Here is a 14,848-nt window from a genome sequence, read left to right as displayed (position 1 = left end):
GTTGTGGTATATGTGTAAGGCTTTTTCCTGGTAAACAGTTGCTTTTCCTTAAAAGAAGAATAGCTGTTCTTATTTCATTATAATGTGAACCCCTCTGCAGACTCTATCCTCAGCTATTGGAAACTAGCTGTGTAAATTATGAATAGGATGAAGAAAGCTTTCTCCTTAAAGAAACTGCAGCTATTGGTCTCAAATTGACTTGTCTTCCAAGGGACTTCAGAAGCTCTACATCATGTAATAAGAGACCAAAAAATAGTTTTGTTTTATCTTGCAGGATGGAACCAACTTCGGATAATGAGAAACTTTTCAGACCATCCTATATTGCTAGTGCTGAGCCACTGCAAAGAACAGGACCAGTAAGTGTGGAAGATATCAAAACAGATCTCTCTGCTGAATTTTCTCTTATTTCTTCAAGTTCGGACACAAGCCAGGTGAGAAAGCTTTAATGTTTGCATTGTTTGGATAGCTTTTTTTTTTTAACAAGCTTAGTCCTTTCATCGATAAGAATAATCAGAATTTTACAGAGAAGACAAAAAGCATTTTTAATTTGAAGGAGATACATAGGACTAGATTAAGTGGTGTGGCAATGCATTGATACCTTACTGGCTGCATCAGTCTTCTGTGAATGAGGCTAATTGCCAATTCAGGACAGCTGAATCATAGAATGTTTTTGTTGGTTTCCTTCTTGATGTCTAGTTGGCTTGAATGTAGTGTGTATATTACTACTGTTATGTGCTGCAAGATTATTAACTCTTAAGTTACCACAGCTAACTTCTGCAGGGGCCTAAGCACTTGTAAAAACTGATGTAGCGAATTACTTTTGCTTCCCATGTCATCAAGTTTGTTCAAAATAGCCTGATGAAAACAAAACTGCCTTAACATGCTAGTTATCAAACAAAAACTGTAGTCAAATTTCTAACTTCCTTAATTTTTTTTTTTAAGAGGAGCTGTTTGGAGTCTAAAGGACACATACAAGTTTGCCTGCGTATTAGGCCATTTACATCATTGGAAAGAGAAAATGAACTGCAGGTGTGACATTTAGTTTAAAAATACTTTAAATGTATGGTGTGGGTGTGTTTTTTTCCTAGTAACTTGAGCTCTTTTTTCTCTTTTCATGCCTGCATTGCTTGTGCTTCCTTTTAATAGAACTGCGTTTCGCTTGAAGACTCAACAAGCATCATACTGAAGCCTCCCAAAAACTCTTTGAGTCGACTTAGTGAAAAAGCTGCTGGACAGATGATGCAGAAGTTCACTTTTTCACGAGTAAATGAGTTGCCTTTAAAAGTTTTTAATTTATTCCTGGAAAAAGTTGTTTAACTTATTATTTGATACCAAGCAAACTAGATTTTTTAAGCTGTCAATAGTCCTTAAGATTATAAACATGTAGAATTTAAAAGAATCTTTTAAAGTCTCTAATGATTGCTTAAAGAAAATAAAGATGTTTCTTGGTAACGCTCAGGTGTTCGGACCTGAAACAACTCAAGAAGAATTCTTTGAAGGTACCATGAAGCAACCAGTGCAAGATTTCTTAGACGGATATAATCGTCTTATTTTTACATATGGCGTTACAAATGCTGGGAAAACCTACACATTCCAAGGTAAGAGCAGAAATGTGTTCTTCTTGAATGAACTTCCTTTTTTTTTTTAAAGTGAGGATTACTTCTAGCAGAAATACTTGAACTTTTTCCTTTATTTAAACTGTAGGACCTGTACATTAGATTCTCTTGAATATTAATAAATGGCCTTTGAAAGACTCCTTCCATAACAAATATTGCTAAACTGCCAACAGACAGTCAGTGCCAGAGTTTACGTAAATGTATAGTGATACCGCTTTGTAAGGCTGTAATAATTTCAACCAGGTGTTTGTGGCTTGCCTCTTTTCCTCCAAGCATCTAGAATGTCAGGGAGGAGGGGGAGTTAGCAACATACATCTTCTATATATCAGGATGCGAAAAGTGTGTAAGTTGCTCTACATGAGACTAGTATTTTTTATTGTTATAAAGGTCATATACATCTTATGTGCTGTCTTCAAATAAGGAATAGTATTTGAGTCTGTTTCAGTTGTTATAGGTAGAGAATAATTGTTTCGAAACATGTTTGATTACTTCCAAGTATTTCTATCTTGTCTTAAGTTTTTGAGCTTATCGATAATATCCTAGAAGACCTTGATTCCTAGTGCACTGTTTCTCTGCTATGAAAACTTAATATCCTTTCTGATCAGAAGATGTCGTTCTTTATTTTTTAGAGCATCTTAATGAACAAGGTGATTTGATTCACATGGAAACAGTTTTTCCTATAATGAAATGGCAGTTCCAGATGTTATACTGCTTATTTTATATGCAGAAGTAGTAGAAGGACAATGACTTTTGTGCCATATGGAATTGATCTTTCTTGAGGTGACATTGTCTTCTAAGTGATCTTCTGTTAGGTGGATTATGACTGAAGACTACTGCCAGTAATTTCCATTATCATTAATCTGAGGCAATAATTGGATGCTCTTTCCTGTCCTAATAAGTAATAGGTAAATAACAAAAAATAAAATTCCTAAAGTGTACAGTCCCCCATGCTTGACTAGTTTGGGGTATATTGTGTGGTTTTTCAAGAATTCTTGATTTGTGTCTTTTGAGACTGCGGAGTTTTTCATGGTATTGTATTTTTAGGTCTTAACTATAAACTTGTGATAAGAATTGGCAGGGCAGAATGTTGCCTACTGGATGACAGGATTCTGTTATTCCCAGTAACATCAATATAGCCTTCCCACTTTGGCATTATGTGGAAGCCTGTATTCAGTCAATGGCAAAGGACTAAGTGAAAGATGAAGCAGTTATTTTAGGACTGTTCATTGTTTGCCAGTGACTGTTACTTTGGTTATGTTAAGTTGAATTACAAGTGGCATTATGATAAACAAAAGAACGATTAGAGAGGACATGAGGAGAAACAAACGTAATGCAATAGTACTTTATGTTATTTGGTTACTAGTTTGGTGTTTGAGTGCCAGTTTTTGCATAGGTTCTGACTTAAGCACACAGCTAGTGCTGTAACTGGTAAAAGCTCATCTATCTCGGGAGTAGGAGAAATTATCAGAGGCTGGAAGATGATACTGTCAGTGTTTGAGACAGGACAGTACTTTCTCTTCCACTTTCCTCTCTCTCCTCTTCTCTCTGGTTTAGAAATCAAAGTGAAGTGGACGATTTTTGAACTTGCGTCTGGATTCAGAAAGATCAAGCATCCATTAAGACTTTTATTTGACTCCTTTTTGCCTTTCAGGCGCAAAATTAGTATGCGCTGAGAAAAGGGTCTGGGACAGGGAAAGAAATGAGTCTTCACAAGGCTTCTGAACTTTTTTGTAGGGTCTGTGGAATTAGTAGAGGACTGCAGCTGAGAGGTCAGTCATTAGTTGTATTTCAAGATTACTTCCTTGTGAGAGAGAGAGTGAAATGTGATTTGAAAAACTGCAAATATTTATTAAATGTCTGTTGGTTGTGGTTGGTTAGTTGGTTTGCTTGTTTATTTTTCCTTAAGGCTAAACTTATGCAGAATACCCCAGAAGTATTTGTTTTGTGTTATGCCTCTTACTGTCTAAGGGATAGAGCATGAGCTGTTGCTGAAAGCCAAGTACCTTTCAAAACACTCTAATGACATTTTTGTTATCTTGGGAATACAAAAAAAAAACACCTGCTTCATGCTGTAAGTGGCCTCCAAATTCCACGTGTGCCTCGAGATTAGAATTTGCTTATTTTTCTGTCTTCATTTATCTGTATACCTTGTTCACAGTAATCATCAGGATCTTTCTTTTGTATGTTGCATTCAGGGACAGAAGATGACATTGGTATTCTGCCAAGGACTATGGATATGTTGTTTAAAAGTATTCAAGGAAAGCTATATGCAGCAATGGATCTCAAACCCTATCGGTGTAGAGATTATATAAAGCTGACCGAAGACCAAGTGAGAGAAGAAGCTGCTATTAAGAATTCAATACTTCGCCTAACAAAAGAGGTAGAGAAGCACTTCTTTCTATACTAATGAGCAGACACATCTTTAAATAGATCAATTTTACCCTCTTCACTTTTCAATGGGAAGAAACTAGGTATTTAAGCATGGATGTGTCTATTTGTTGTCAGTCAGCTATTCAGATGAGAGGTAAAGTAAGCAATAGAGCTGATGAACCCTGTTCTCCTGGGGATTTCTGTCTGATGGCTGAATACTTGATAGGACGTAAACTCTAAGCTTTTTCTTTTTCTATAGCTTGGGCACCTGATAATTTATCTTCTGGGGTTGCTGGTGTTTAATAAGGACTGAATGCAAATAATCTCTCCATCTATGGGGATGCTAGTAGGTCTGCTCCTTTAAACAATTTACTATCTTTTTGGGATAGTTGAAAGAAATTAATGATGTTGAGGTTGTTCCCCTCTTCCAGTTTGGCAATTATTCTCAAAGGAAGCAAAATTTTTTTTGAAACAGTTGAGCTATAAATCCAGTGGACTTCTAAAGATTTGAATTAAAATGGGTTTCTCTCACACTTAATTCTTACAGATCACTGTTGAGCAGTCCAGAAATTCACTTCAGTTTTGAGTTGCCTGGATTTCTAAAGCTATTTAGTCTAATTACAGTTATGAGGAATTTGTATCTTGTATAAGCATACCTTTTCCTTGCTGTTTTTAGTTCTGAAGTGAATGGAGTAATATAAAAAATCTGAGCACATGCTACAAAGTGGAACTAGAAGGAGATTACTGCGGCTTTTTTTGTTTTTAATGAAAAGAATTAAGCACCTCCCTAGAGGTATGCTAGGTTATAATGAGGTGTTCTGGTCATTGTGGGATGGAATATATCTGTTACCTTGATTTTTATCTGTGAATTAGTTAACTGGACTTCTCCAGTGTGGAAGGCAGGTGGCAGCAAAATTCTTCAAGACTTGACTTCAAAAGACTTCAAAAGCACAAATATATATTAAATCTAGCTCTAGCAATCTTTAAGGACTTCAGAAAAACCTGCCCTGTATCTGTGTGAGAATACACATATACGTCCCCTCAAGTTTCTGAAACTGTGGTTGTAAGAACGATACTTCAGCTTATAAATTTGGTGGCAAAGCTTGCATCTACTTCAACAGAGACAGGTTTGGGTGGATGTTTTATATGCGTAAGTCTTAAACCTAAAAGTTTTGATTACCTAACTATTTAACTATTCCAGGAATCACTTTATGGAATCCTAGCTTTGTATGAAATATACTCTTGACAAAACACTGAAAAAACCTGACCCAAACCACCCCTGTGTTTTTTATCTATATTTCTTCTCTTAAACGTACTGGTTTGGGTAGATGAGTTGTACTTTGCAGTTCTATGCCTAAAAAAACCCAACCAAACAACATTAAGACTGGGAATGAAGTGTGTGTGTGTATGGACCTCATAAGCTCTAGCTCTAGGAATTTGTTTTACTTTTTTTTTTTTTTAAAGAGCGCAGCAGAAGAAAACTTTCCTTCTCTTTCTTAAACCTAGATTTCTTCAACTGTGAAAGGTTTCTACAGCCTGTATCATGAAGCAATAAGTTGCTCAATTTCTTAAGTGAATGAGTGTTCTACATTTGCATCTGTTTCTGAGGGCTGACCTAGTAAGCTGTAAGATATAGAATCCTGAATTAGCCAAATACCAATAATAAAAAAGTTCAGGACTCTAGATTCACCAGGCTGAGTAATCTGTAAACTGCAATTGGACTCCTACAAATCATCCTATTAAATCACCCTATTTCTATGTGGATTCCCAGCCCTCTATTTTTCTTCTGATTCAGCAAGCTGAAATGCTATATACTGTGATAGGGCCTGATGTAAGGGGAGTGTCAGGAATGAGTATTAAGAACATCCTTTTCAACAGGAGCATACAGGTGCATTGAACTAGGCATGATATGTAGCCAGAATCTTTGTATTGGCATATTGCTACTACACTGTATTCCTACCTAGTAGGACAATAGTCTTTTTACAAAAGTAACTGGTGGGTAACTGGTGGTGTACTGGTGATGTACTGTCAACAATACATCTTAGTCTCTGTTCTCTTTTGCAGGTAGACCACCAAAATAGCACTAACAACAAAGAACCAGTTGATTCTAAGGGTATGTTTTATATTAAAGAATTGTAATTAAAGCTGGCAAAGAAGATTTCTCAAGGTCAATAACTGATTTCTGGCTCATGTTAATAATAAAATGACTACTTGGTATTTTTATATACCTGTGAATTGGAGAGTGAGCAAGTCATCTGAGCAGAAAACACAAGGATAAAATGGTTAGAAGAATACCTGAATAGGCATTAAATGACATAAAACTATAGTGAGGAAAATTAGTACTACTTGTGCTATGAGTCCTAGTGGTATCCTGACAGGATTTTGGAGTACCTGTATGTAATTAGATAAACCTAATACCTAATTCTAGCATTTAAAAACTACCTAAATACTGGGTTTGCTTTAAAAAGTCGGAATGAGGTGTGCTTGTCAGTTTAATTGTCTATCTTCTAAAGATACTGAAGAGACTTGAATAATTCTAACCAAGCTGTATGTGTTTGGTAGAATGTGCAAGCGGAAAAGGAAGTGGTAGAGTAGGTGTCTCTTGCAAATACGTGGGGCAAGCATGTGACTTCCAGGTACTTAAGAAAAGGGGGGGAAATTTCAATGTGGTTTTGTCCAGGGTAAGTGTTTGTTAGAAGACTGCTGTAATATCAGTTTTCACTTATTAATTTTTTTAATGAAATTCACTTTACTAGGCCTATATTGACTTGTAATATTTTGTACTTGGCAGATTTGGAAGAACTGTTAAAAGACTCCGAACAATCTAGCACAACTGTGAAAAATTACATGAAGTTTTCTGTTTGGGTTTCATTTTGCGAGATTTACAATGAATGTTTTTATGATCTACTGATTCCTATATCACATGACAAGAAAAGAAAAACGCTACGCCTTGCTCAAGACATCAAGGGATGTTCTTATGTAAAAGGTGATTAGAATACACTGCAAATTGCCAAACATGTAATTCAAAAAAATCAGTCTTCCTATAACAATATTTACATCTAGATTAAAAAACTGCATTCACTGTGGCACTAGAAATGTCTACCTTGAGTACATTCATAGAAGTATCTGTACCTTTAACAGTGTTTTCGCTTTATTCTTGACTAATTCTTAAAAGCCTGCATGCACTCTGCTGCCTTGATATTTCTTTGAAATGGGAGAAATATTGAAAACAATTGAAAATTTGTTAGTAGTTTGTTTTTTTCCATTTTTTTAAAAAAGGCTCCAAAAGTTCTTAACTATAGTTATACTTGGCTCAACGGTTCTTTTTTTGGTGTATTTTGTAGAGAAACAGACTTCAGAGAATATGTGAGAAAGTTCAATCTCACTAATAATTACATTTTACAGTATTCTAATTTAATCAAACCTGTGATGTAATTTGTTTTGGAAGGGGGAGGGCAGGGCAGAAGTTAACAGAACTCAGTAACACTTTAATGTTTGTTTCTGGCCATGGGAAAAATAGTTTGAAACCTGTTTGATTTGTTACAGATTCTTTAGACAATCAAGACATTAATTCTAGATTAAAGGCTTTTTTATAGATGTTTACCCTGCTACTTTTGTCTTTCATATGCCAAACTATAGATTCAAAAAGCTGAATTAGACAATTGCAACTCTTTCATTTCTTCAAACACTAGAAAATATGTGAAGTAGCAAACAGTCTACTCTGAGCTATGCTTCAGCATAATTATTTTTTTTATAAAGCTTGGAAGTGTAAGGCTGTTCCTGATGTTATTGAGGAAAAACAGTTAATGATTTTCTTGGTCACAGCTGGTATTTTTGCTAGTACAATTTTGATGACCTGTAGTTTGACAGAGACCATAATGCTCATATTATAAGTTCTATTAGGAGGGTTGTAGGTATTTACTCTAACTTATACCAAGATAACATACAGTCATCGTATTGCAGACAAAATTCTTCACTGAACTTTTTCAGTTGATGGCCCTGAAAGATGTCCAGATGATTTCTACACACACGCACCCTGCCCCCCTGCCAAAATCATAGGCTAAAATGGAGAAACTGTCCAGGTAGAATTCTGCCTTGATGAATATGAATGTAGGGTCTAACATGAGTATGAAAGTCCTACCTTTTGGCTTTTCAGTGCTCAGGCTAAGGTTACTTGCTTAATTTGGGTGGAACATAATTTAGTGCGCTAATAGGATAAAATGATGCAATATACTTGTCCTTCCTTTCCCATAGAAGGAGGAATCTTATTTGTCACCATATAATTTCTGTATGAAGCAGGCTTAGTAAAATGTTTGTATGTCTCAAATGTATTATTCTTGGTGTGCATACATTGTCCCATAATTCCTTCTTTATTTTTGATAATGATATTTACAAGATTATCATCTTTGTTCTTCCCAAAGATCTGCAGTGGGTTCAGATTTCTGATTCTAAAGAAGCTTTTAGACTTCTAAAACTGGGTTTGAAACACCAGAGTATTGCAAGCACGAAACTAAATACTTGCTCCAGCAGAAGGTGAGAAACATTTTGAATAACATTGGGCATAGGATGGTATGTGGGAAGGACAAACTAAAACATGGCTCATGGCTTTTAGGAGGGGGAAAAGGCTTTAATAAGGTATAGGTATCTAGGTTTCAGTATTGGTGTCCTTTAGCAGTATGTGACCCAATGCTTTAAGCCAAAAGGATTCAATCCTTCAATAAGATGAACATGTGCAAGAGATAACAGCTTTTTATCAAATACTCTCCTCCAAGCAAAAGTACTTAGTTTTATTCCATCTAAATGGACAAAGCAAAATAAGTGCTATGTAAATATCTCTTTAAAAGTTTGTATCTGATAGAGTATATGCTTAGATATGTTGTCAGATTCAACAATGTCTTGAACAGATGTTGTGGAGGCTAAAAATATTTTCAAGGTATTGATCTACTTTATCACTTCTCTGCTGATGTAAACTTCTCCTTTTAGTCACAGCATATTCACAGTTAAGATACTAAAAATTGAAGATTCAGGAGCACCACGCGTGACCCAAGTCAACGAGTAAGTTCAGAGCAGAGTTCCCCTCTTCTTTTGTGATGAAGTTGTCAATTATCTTCCATGTTGGTGTGCTAGTACTGCACTATACACCCAGTGCTCCCTGGTAGAACCTTATGCATGTATGGTGGTTTCCCCACTTTCTACACTCATACAAGACTTGGCCCTCTACCTCAAGCCATCAGGTTGCAATGCTGTTTTATATCTTTCTCCCTCTGTTCAGCACAAGGTTCTGCTAGCCTGCTATACTCCTGAACTCATGTGAGTCCTCAGAAGAAAAAGGACAGGGGTCTGGGAAATAGGAAGTATATTGGGAAAGGGGTTTGGCAGGAAGTAGTGTGAAGATTAACTGGGGAAGCAACATTGAAAATCGGTGGAAGGGTTCATGCAGATGAAGATCAATAAATTCTTCCTCTAAGAAAAGTGATCATTTTTAAAGGTGAATTTTTGCATGTTCTAAGGTAAATAAAGTTAATTTTCATTATCTGCTTTCAGATTGTCGATGTGTGATCTTGCTGGTTCAGAAAGATATACGAAGACCCACAATGAAGGTGATAGATTGAAAGAGAGTGGAAATATAAACACCTCTCTTCTGATTCTAGGCAAGTGTATTAACGCACTCAAGAACTGTCAACAGTCAAAGTAAGTCCTTTTATGAATTGCAAACTGGTTGTGGTTTTTGGGTATTGCCTACAATATTTGAAAGCTATTGTTTAAAATATACAATGCTAACTCTAAGTCTTGGTAGAAAAAATGTATAGACTTGGTGATCTACCCAAGTTACATTAAAATTGCCTTGTTTTGCTCTTTAATTCAAATTCTAACATCCTTTAAACAAAATATGATAGATTTTTAGCAATTTAACTTTCTTCTGAGCTTGGCTTATCAAACAAACTTTGGAATAAGTTTAAAACCCCCTTTTCACTAGTGTCTTAGTAAAAGTCAAATTTTTAGCCTTTTATTACTCCTTTGAACTAACTCCCTTTTCTACATACTTCTAGTGTGACTTTTTTCATCAGCAGGATATTGCTGTGCTATAATTGTGTGCTCTCTAACACAATTTGTCTGTTTTTTCTAAAACTTGACATAACTTTAACACTTTCCTCCTGATTTAGCTAACCATATGCAGACAAAAGAAAGCCTTCTGACTATTTATGCCCTAGCTTGGGGATCTAAATAAGAGTCAAATACGTAAATTAGTTGTCTACAAAACAATACAATATGTAGTCACAGCTGGATGTAACTGTCCAGGAACTGCTTTCTCCATGGGTTCACATTTGAAGATCTATTTCTGTCCCAGAAGTTAAATGAACTCTCAGTCTGCTGATTAATATGCCTGGATGTGCTTTGCCAAATTCACTTACCTCATAACACTGTTCATGACAGCCTATTCAAAGCCTCTCACACCTTAAGATGAAAAAGCTTTGCTAACATGTGTTCCTGATTAACCCTATGTTTTGTCAATTTATGGTCTGTCTTATCTTCCTGTTCTTTCCAGATGGGAAGGATGTATTACAACTAGCAGCTGCTTAGAGGGCTGTTAATGTATTTGGAATGTCTTTTTCTGATCCTAATAACATGGAATTTAACAATATTGAATAAATGTTCTGAAGCATGATCCCTTAAAGTGTTAATAGATGCCCCTTGCAAGCTGAATTGGAAGCAGTAACTTGCTTAAAATGATTCTTGTTTATCAGTCCTGAAGCAAAGCTGTATATATGGTCTGGCAGGAGTGTCACTATCATGCTGAGTTCTGTAGCACTATTCATGTAACTGAATAGCTGTCGTGTATCCAAAATGCAGGCAATTTATTCAGTGGCAAGTGTGTGTTTAGTCATGTTTTAGGAATTCTTGTAAGATTTCCTATAAGCATCAAAAACTATGTCACCAGCTGTTAAATTCAAGGGCACAACTTGTGATTTGGGAAATGCCAGACTACTGGGGATTAGGGAAAAAGTTCTGAAAAGCGTCTCCGTGTGTTTGGTGTATACTCATTTTCTTGCCTAGACACTTGCTATTGTCCATTCTCAGAGGCAGGATACCAAGTGAGAGAGTGCTCTCATAACGTTGGACGCTGCATGCCTAGAACTAGATATTTCCTTTTCACACATGTGGAAATGAGAAGAGAATGCTGGGGTATAGTTTGATGTAGCATGAGGCCACGTGACCTACCCTAGGCTAAATGTTGAACACACTTTTGGTTTAAGTGCTCCAATTGATTGTATTGCTGTAGCCTGTCTGAGATAATGGCTAAAGCAGCAGTCACAACAGCCATGCAATCCCTTCACAAGTAGCTGTGTCTAGTCCAATTTTAAATGATTTAAAGACTAATGCTTTTAAAAATACTTAAGTCTTCAGACTGGATATCTTTTACACTGACAGGAAATTACGAAACTTCTGGTCATCTGTTCTTTTGTCTTTAAAGGTTGCAGCAGCACATACCGTTTCGGGAAAGTAAGTTAACTCATTTCCTTCAAGGATTCTTCAGTGGAAAGGGGAAGGTATACATGATAGTGAACATAAGCCAATGTGCTTCAACATATGATGAAACACTCAATGTGCTAAAGTTCTCGGCCATTGCACAAAAAGTAAGTGTGTTGTGGTTTATCACATTGATCAGTACTAGGATTTGCATTTAAAAAGCAGGTTCTCTCACTCCTAAGAATATGAATTTAGTTACTGGATTTTTGTCTCATGTTGCAATCATATTTTCTAATTACTCCTAGTCCGGCTTTATTTCCTTAAAAAGCTTTTAAAAAGGCTTTTTTGGGATGCTTTTTTCTTTGGAGTGTGGGAGTGGGAGCATCTCCTATTGAAAAGCCATAATTCTTATGAAATGTCTAGCCTAACAAGACACTCTAGTATATTTGGAAGAAATTCCCTGAAATCTAGGTGAATTTCTGTACTCATAACATGCTCTTACCTAGGAGGAATTCTAACTGCCCCATATACTATTGCTATCTTATTTTGGAATATTGCTCACCTGAAATGTTGATAAAATAGGTTGAGCACCAAAGAGAATTTGAAAGATTGTCTTTATGTCTGTAGAGACTTCAGTGGGAAGGTGGAGGTTAAGCAGAATGAGTACATGTAAGTGCAGTGATATAACCCTGGTGAACTGGAAAACAAAAGTATTGGGGATCAGTGCTACAGCCTTAATGGAAGCCATGGAAAACTTCTGACAGATATGTTCAAAGGATGATAGATCCAGCCTTTTGGAATGTGGACTCATCTAAGCAGGTTAAGTACAACACTAGAAGGAGCAGACTGTAAGGGTGATACAGCTGTTCAAGAAATGGAATTTGTAGGATGGCATTCATATATGGCAACTAGAAACCCAAAGTGTAGGAAATGCAGAGATCTTCTTGTGTGTGAGGTGGCAACCTTCTTGTAGGTTGTTGAGCTAGTGAAACTTGGTGTTCCTGAGATCAAAAGGAGGGTTAGACTATAAAGTGACTCCTTTGTACTCTACCTGGAAGCTGGTTGAAGTAGTGACCCTGAACAGAGGATAGGCTAGGGGAGTACTATGCTCAGGAGACCTATAGGAAAGTGCAACAGGTATCTCTTCAAAGTGTCAGTAGAGGTTTAAAAAAATACTGGTGACTTTGTTCTTTGTTTTCTGGGTAGGTTTTGGTTATGGACACGTCTATTCTTCCCCAAGATCAGTCATTTGGCCAGAAATCAGCCAAAGAATCATCGCTACTTAGTGATGCTACAATGCCAATCCCAAGGAAAAGAGCTACTATCCTATGGGACAGGACCTTAGAAGATGTCATTGAAGATGATGAGGCAGAGGAACAGCATAATATGGCAAGAGAAGAAGCAGAGCAGAAACACGAAGAAAATGAAGTTCTTATTGGAAAAGAAAAATATATGGTATGTGCTAGGGCTACTTTAAGAATTAGTGTGGTGTGGAGTCTTGAAGCAAGGTATTCTCCCAGTTTCCCCATTTCTCACTATTTTTTTTGTGGGAAAACTCTGAAATGTGTGTAAATACAGACTGAGCAGTAAGAATTGCTGATCTGGCTTTCTATCCTTTTGGTAACCTATGGTCAGTGCGCAATCCAAGTATTGCTTGGTTTTTAGCAATATAGAAGACTCTTCTTTTGTATTCTATACCTAAGAAAACTCTGAAAACTGTTCTTTAAGGGATCAGTGATCTTAGTCGCTTCCAGGGGAGACAAGGAGGAGGGAACTGGGGACTTAGAGACTGTTTTGTGGAGGCCTCATTAATATTGCCCCAAAAATGACCATCTGGAAAACGACCCAAATCCCGTGGAGCTGAAGCCTGTTTAAGACAGCTTCAAGAATTCTTGTAACAAATGTTCTTTGCAAGTGCCCACTCTGTGCAAACTTACATGTTTGGTACTAGCACAGCAATTTATATTTCAATTGACTCGTGAATCCTTCTGTCTATGAATAAGCTAATAAAAGAACTGGAAGAACATTTACTAGCTGGAAGAGTAATGTGTTGTAGTGTTTGAGGAATGGGAAAAATCTCGCTTCAGGGAAACTATTTCTTTATGAAAAACTTAATATTAATGATATTCTAGGCACTGCTGAATCTCATAGAGTTGTTGAAGAACAAACTTATTGCTGAAAAGAGGAATAAGTTACTGCTGGAACTAAAGATTCGTGAAGAAGTGACACAAGAATTTACCCAATATTTTGCTGAGCAGGAAACAGATTTCAAGTAAGCTAGCTTTAAGTTGTTTTTCAAGTTACTGGTTTAAAAAAAAAAGAAAGTAAATTCACTTATTTCTTAAATCTCTCTTGGCCATAAGAGACCACACTCTTCTGCTAAACTTACTGCATCTGTTAATATATTGGTTTCTGCTTGGACTATGAGTTCAGGAAAAAAATGCTGTGTAGGAAAGGCTTTGATTTTTTTGGGGGGGATGGGTAGAGGGGTGAGTGTATAATCTGTAAATAGTGTTTGTTCATGTAGAGCTCTCCCTAAGACATGAGCTTTGATAGGATATCTGTAGAAAGAGATGACACTTGCAAATTCTTTGGTTACTGTGGTCTTAGTGGTATTCCAAACAGGTATTCTGGCCCAAGAAGCTTAGAAAAAATGCTTGTAGTTCAGTGCTATCCATAATCTGTATGTATATTTGTCTCCCTCTCCTTCAGTGGGGTGTGTGTGGGAAATACACTTCTATTCTAGAGTAGCAGTACTGTTTTGTGTATCTTTCTAATGTGCCAAAACAAAGCAGAAAACATCTTTATTTCTAGGTAGCTGTACTAATAGCTTCTTAGCATCTCCTACTGGCTAGCTTTTGGCTGATTTTTTTTTTTTCTCCTACCAGAGAGTGCCTTTCTCATGAACGAGAACGGCTTGCAGAAAATTCTGAAAGACGCCTGGAAATCTTCAAGGAACTTGTAAATGGTTATACTAAAAATGCAGAAGAAGAAAATAAGTTAAAAGTTCAGCCTTGCAGTGAACAAGCTGGACCTCTGGTATTTTCATATCCCCCTGTCCCTTTTACTAACTACCTGTTACGGTCATGATATGTCTCAAGGATTAGAAGGATAGTTTCAAGGTATTGTGTGCTGTGTAACTGTATCATCAGCAAGATATATTTATCCCACTTAGTAGGAGTAGTTGCTGAGCCTTGGGTATGTATTTAGGAATCTTTGGGGTTTTCTGCGTTTCTGCAACACAAACTGAAAATTACTGTATAAAAAGAAGTTGGGGGAAGCTGCAATTTGGTATAAAATCTATTGCATTAGGTCCCTCTTTAAAGTATTAGAAGCTGACTTCTTAGGTCCCATGTATGGACTGTACTGAAGTGGTCCCAGAGCATCTTTCC

At 36.6% G+C, this 14,848-nt stretch overlaps 1 protein-coding gene across 1 annotated transcript in view; it reads left to right on the top strand.

Moving 5' to 3' along the window:
- Positions 1–275: 275 nt before the first annotated feature.
- Positions 276–14,848, top strand: part of KIF20B (kinesin family member 20B) — a gene marked incomplete at its 3' end in the record, with an annotated part of 24,706 nt that continues 10,133 nt past the window's right edge. Inside the window, exons 1-14 of the mRNA XM_009704644.1 lie at positions 276–431; positions 943–1,029; positions 1,147–1,263; positions 1,460–1,598; positions 3,812–3,996; positions 4,534–4,565; positions 6,743–6,972; positions 8,408–8,519; positions 8,970–9,041; positions 9,531–9,677; positions 11,461–11,623; positions 12,663–12,911; positions 13,589–13,728; positions 14,345–14,495. Coding sequence (XP_009702946.1) covers positions 276–431; positions 943–1,029; positions 1,147–1,263; positions 1,460–1,598; positions 3,812–3,996; positions 4,534–4,565; positions 6,743–6,972; positions 8,408–8,519; positions 8,970–9,041; positions 9,531–9,677; positions 11,461–11,623; positions 12,663–12,911; positions 13,589–13,728; positions 14,345–14,495 — 1,980 coding nt within the window. The remainder of the gene's footprint in view (positions 432–942; positions 1,030–1,146; positions 1,264–1,459; positions 1,599–3,811; positions 3,997–4,533; positions 4,566–6,742; positions 6,973–8,407; positions 8,520–8,969; positions 9,042–9,530; positions 9,678–11,460; positions 11,624–12,662; positions 12,912–13,588; positions 13,729–14,344; positions 14,496–14,848) is intronic.

This window comes from Cariama cristata, unplaced genomic scaffold (genome assembly GCF_000690535.1).
Source record: "Cariama cristata isolate BGI_N322 unplaced genomic scaffold, ASM69053v1 scaffold1277, whole genome shotgun sequence".
Taxonomy (NCBI): Eukaryota; Metazoa; Chordata; class Aves; order Cariamiformes; family Cariamidae; genus Cariama; species Cariama cristata.
The sequence above is the reverse complement of the archived record's forward strand: the minus strand, read 5'-3'. Positions and strand labels throughout refer to the sequence as shown.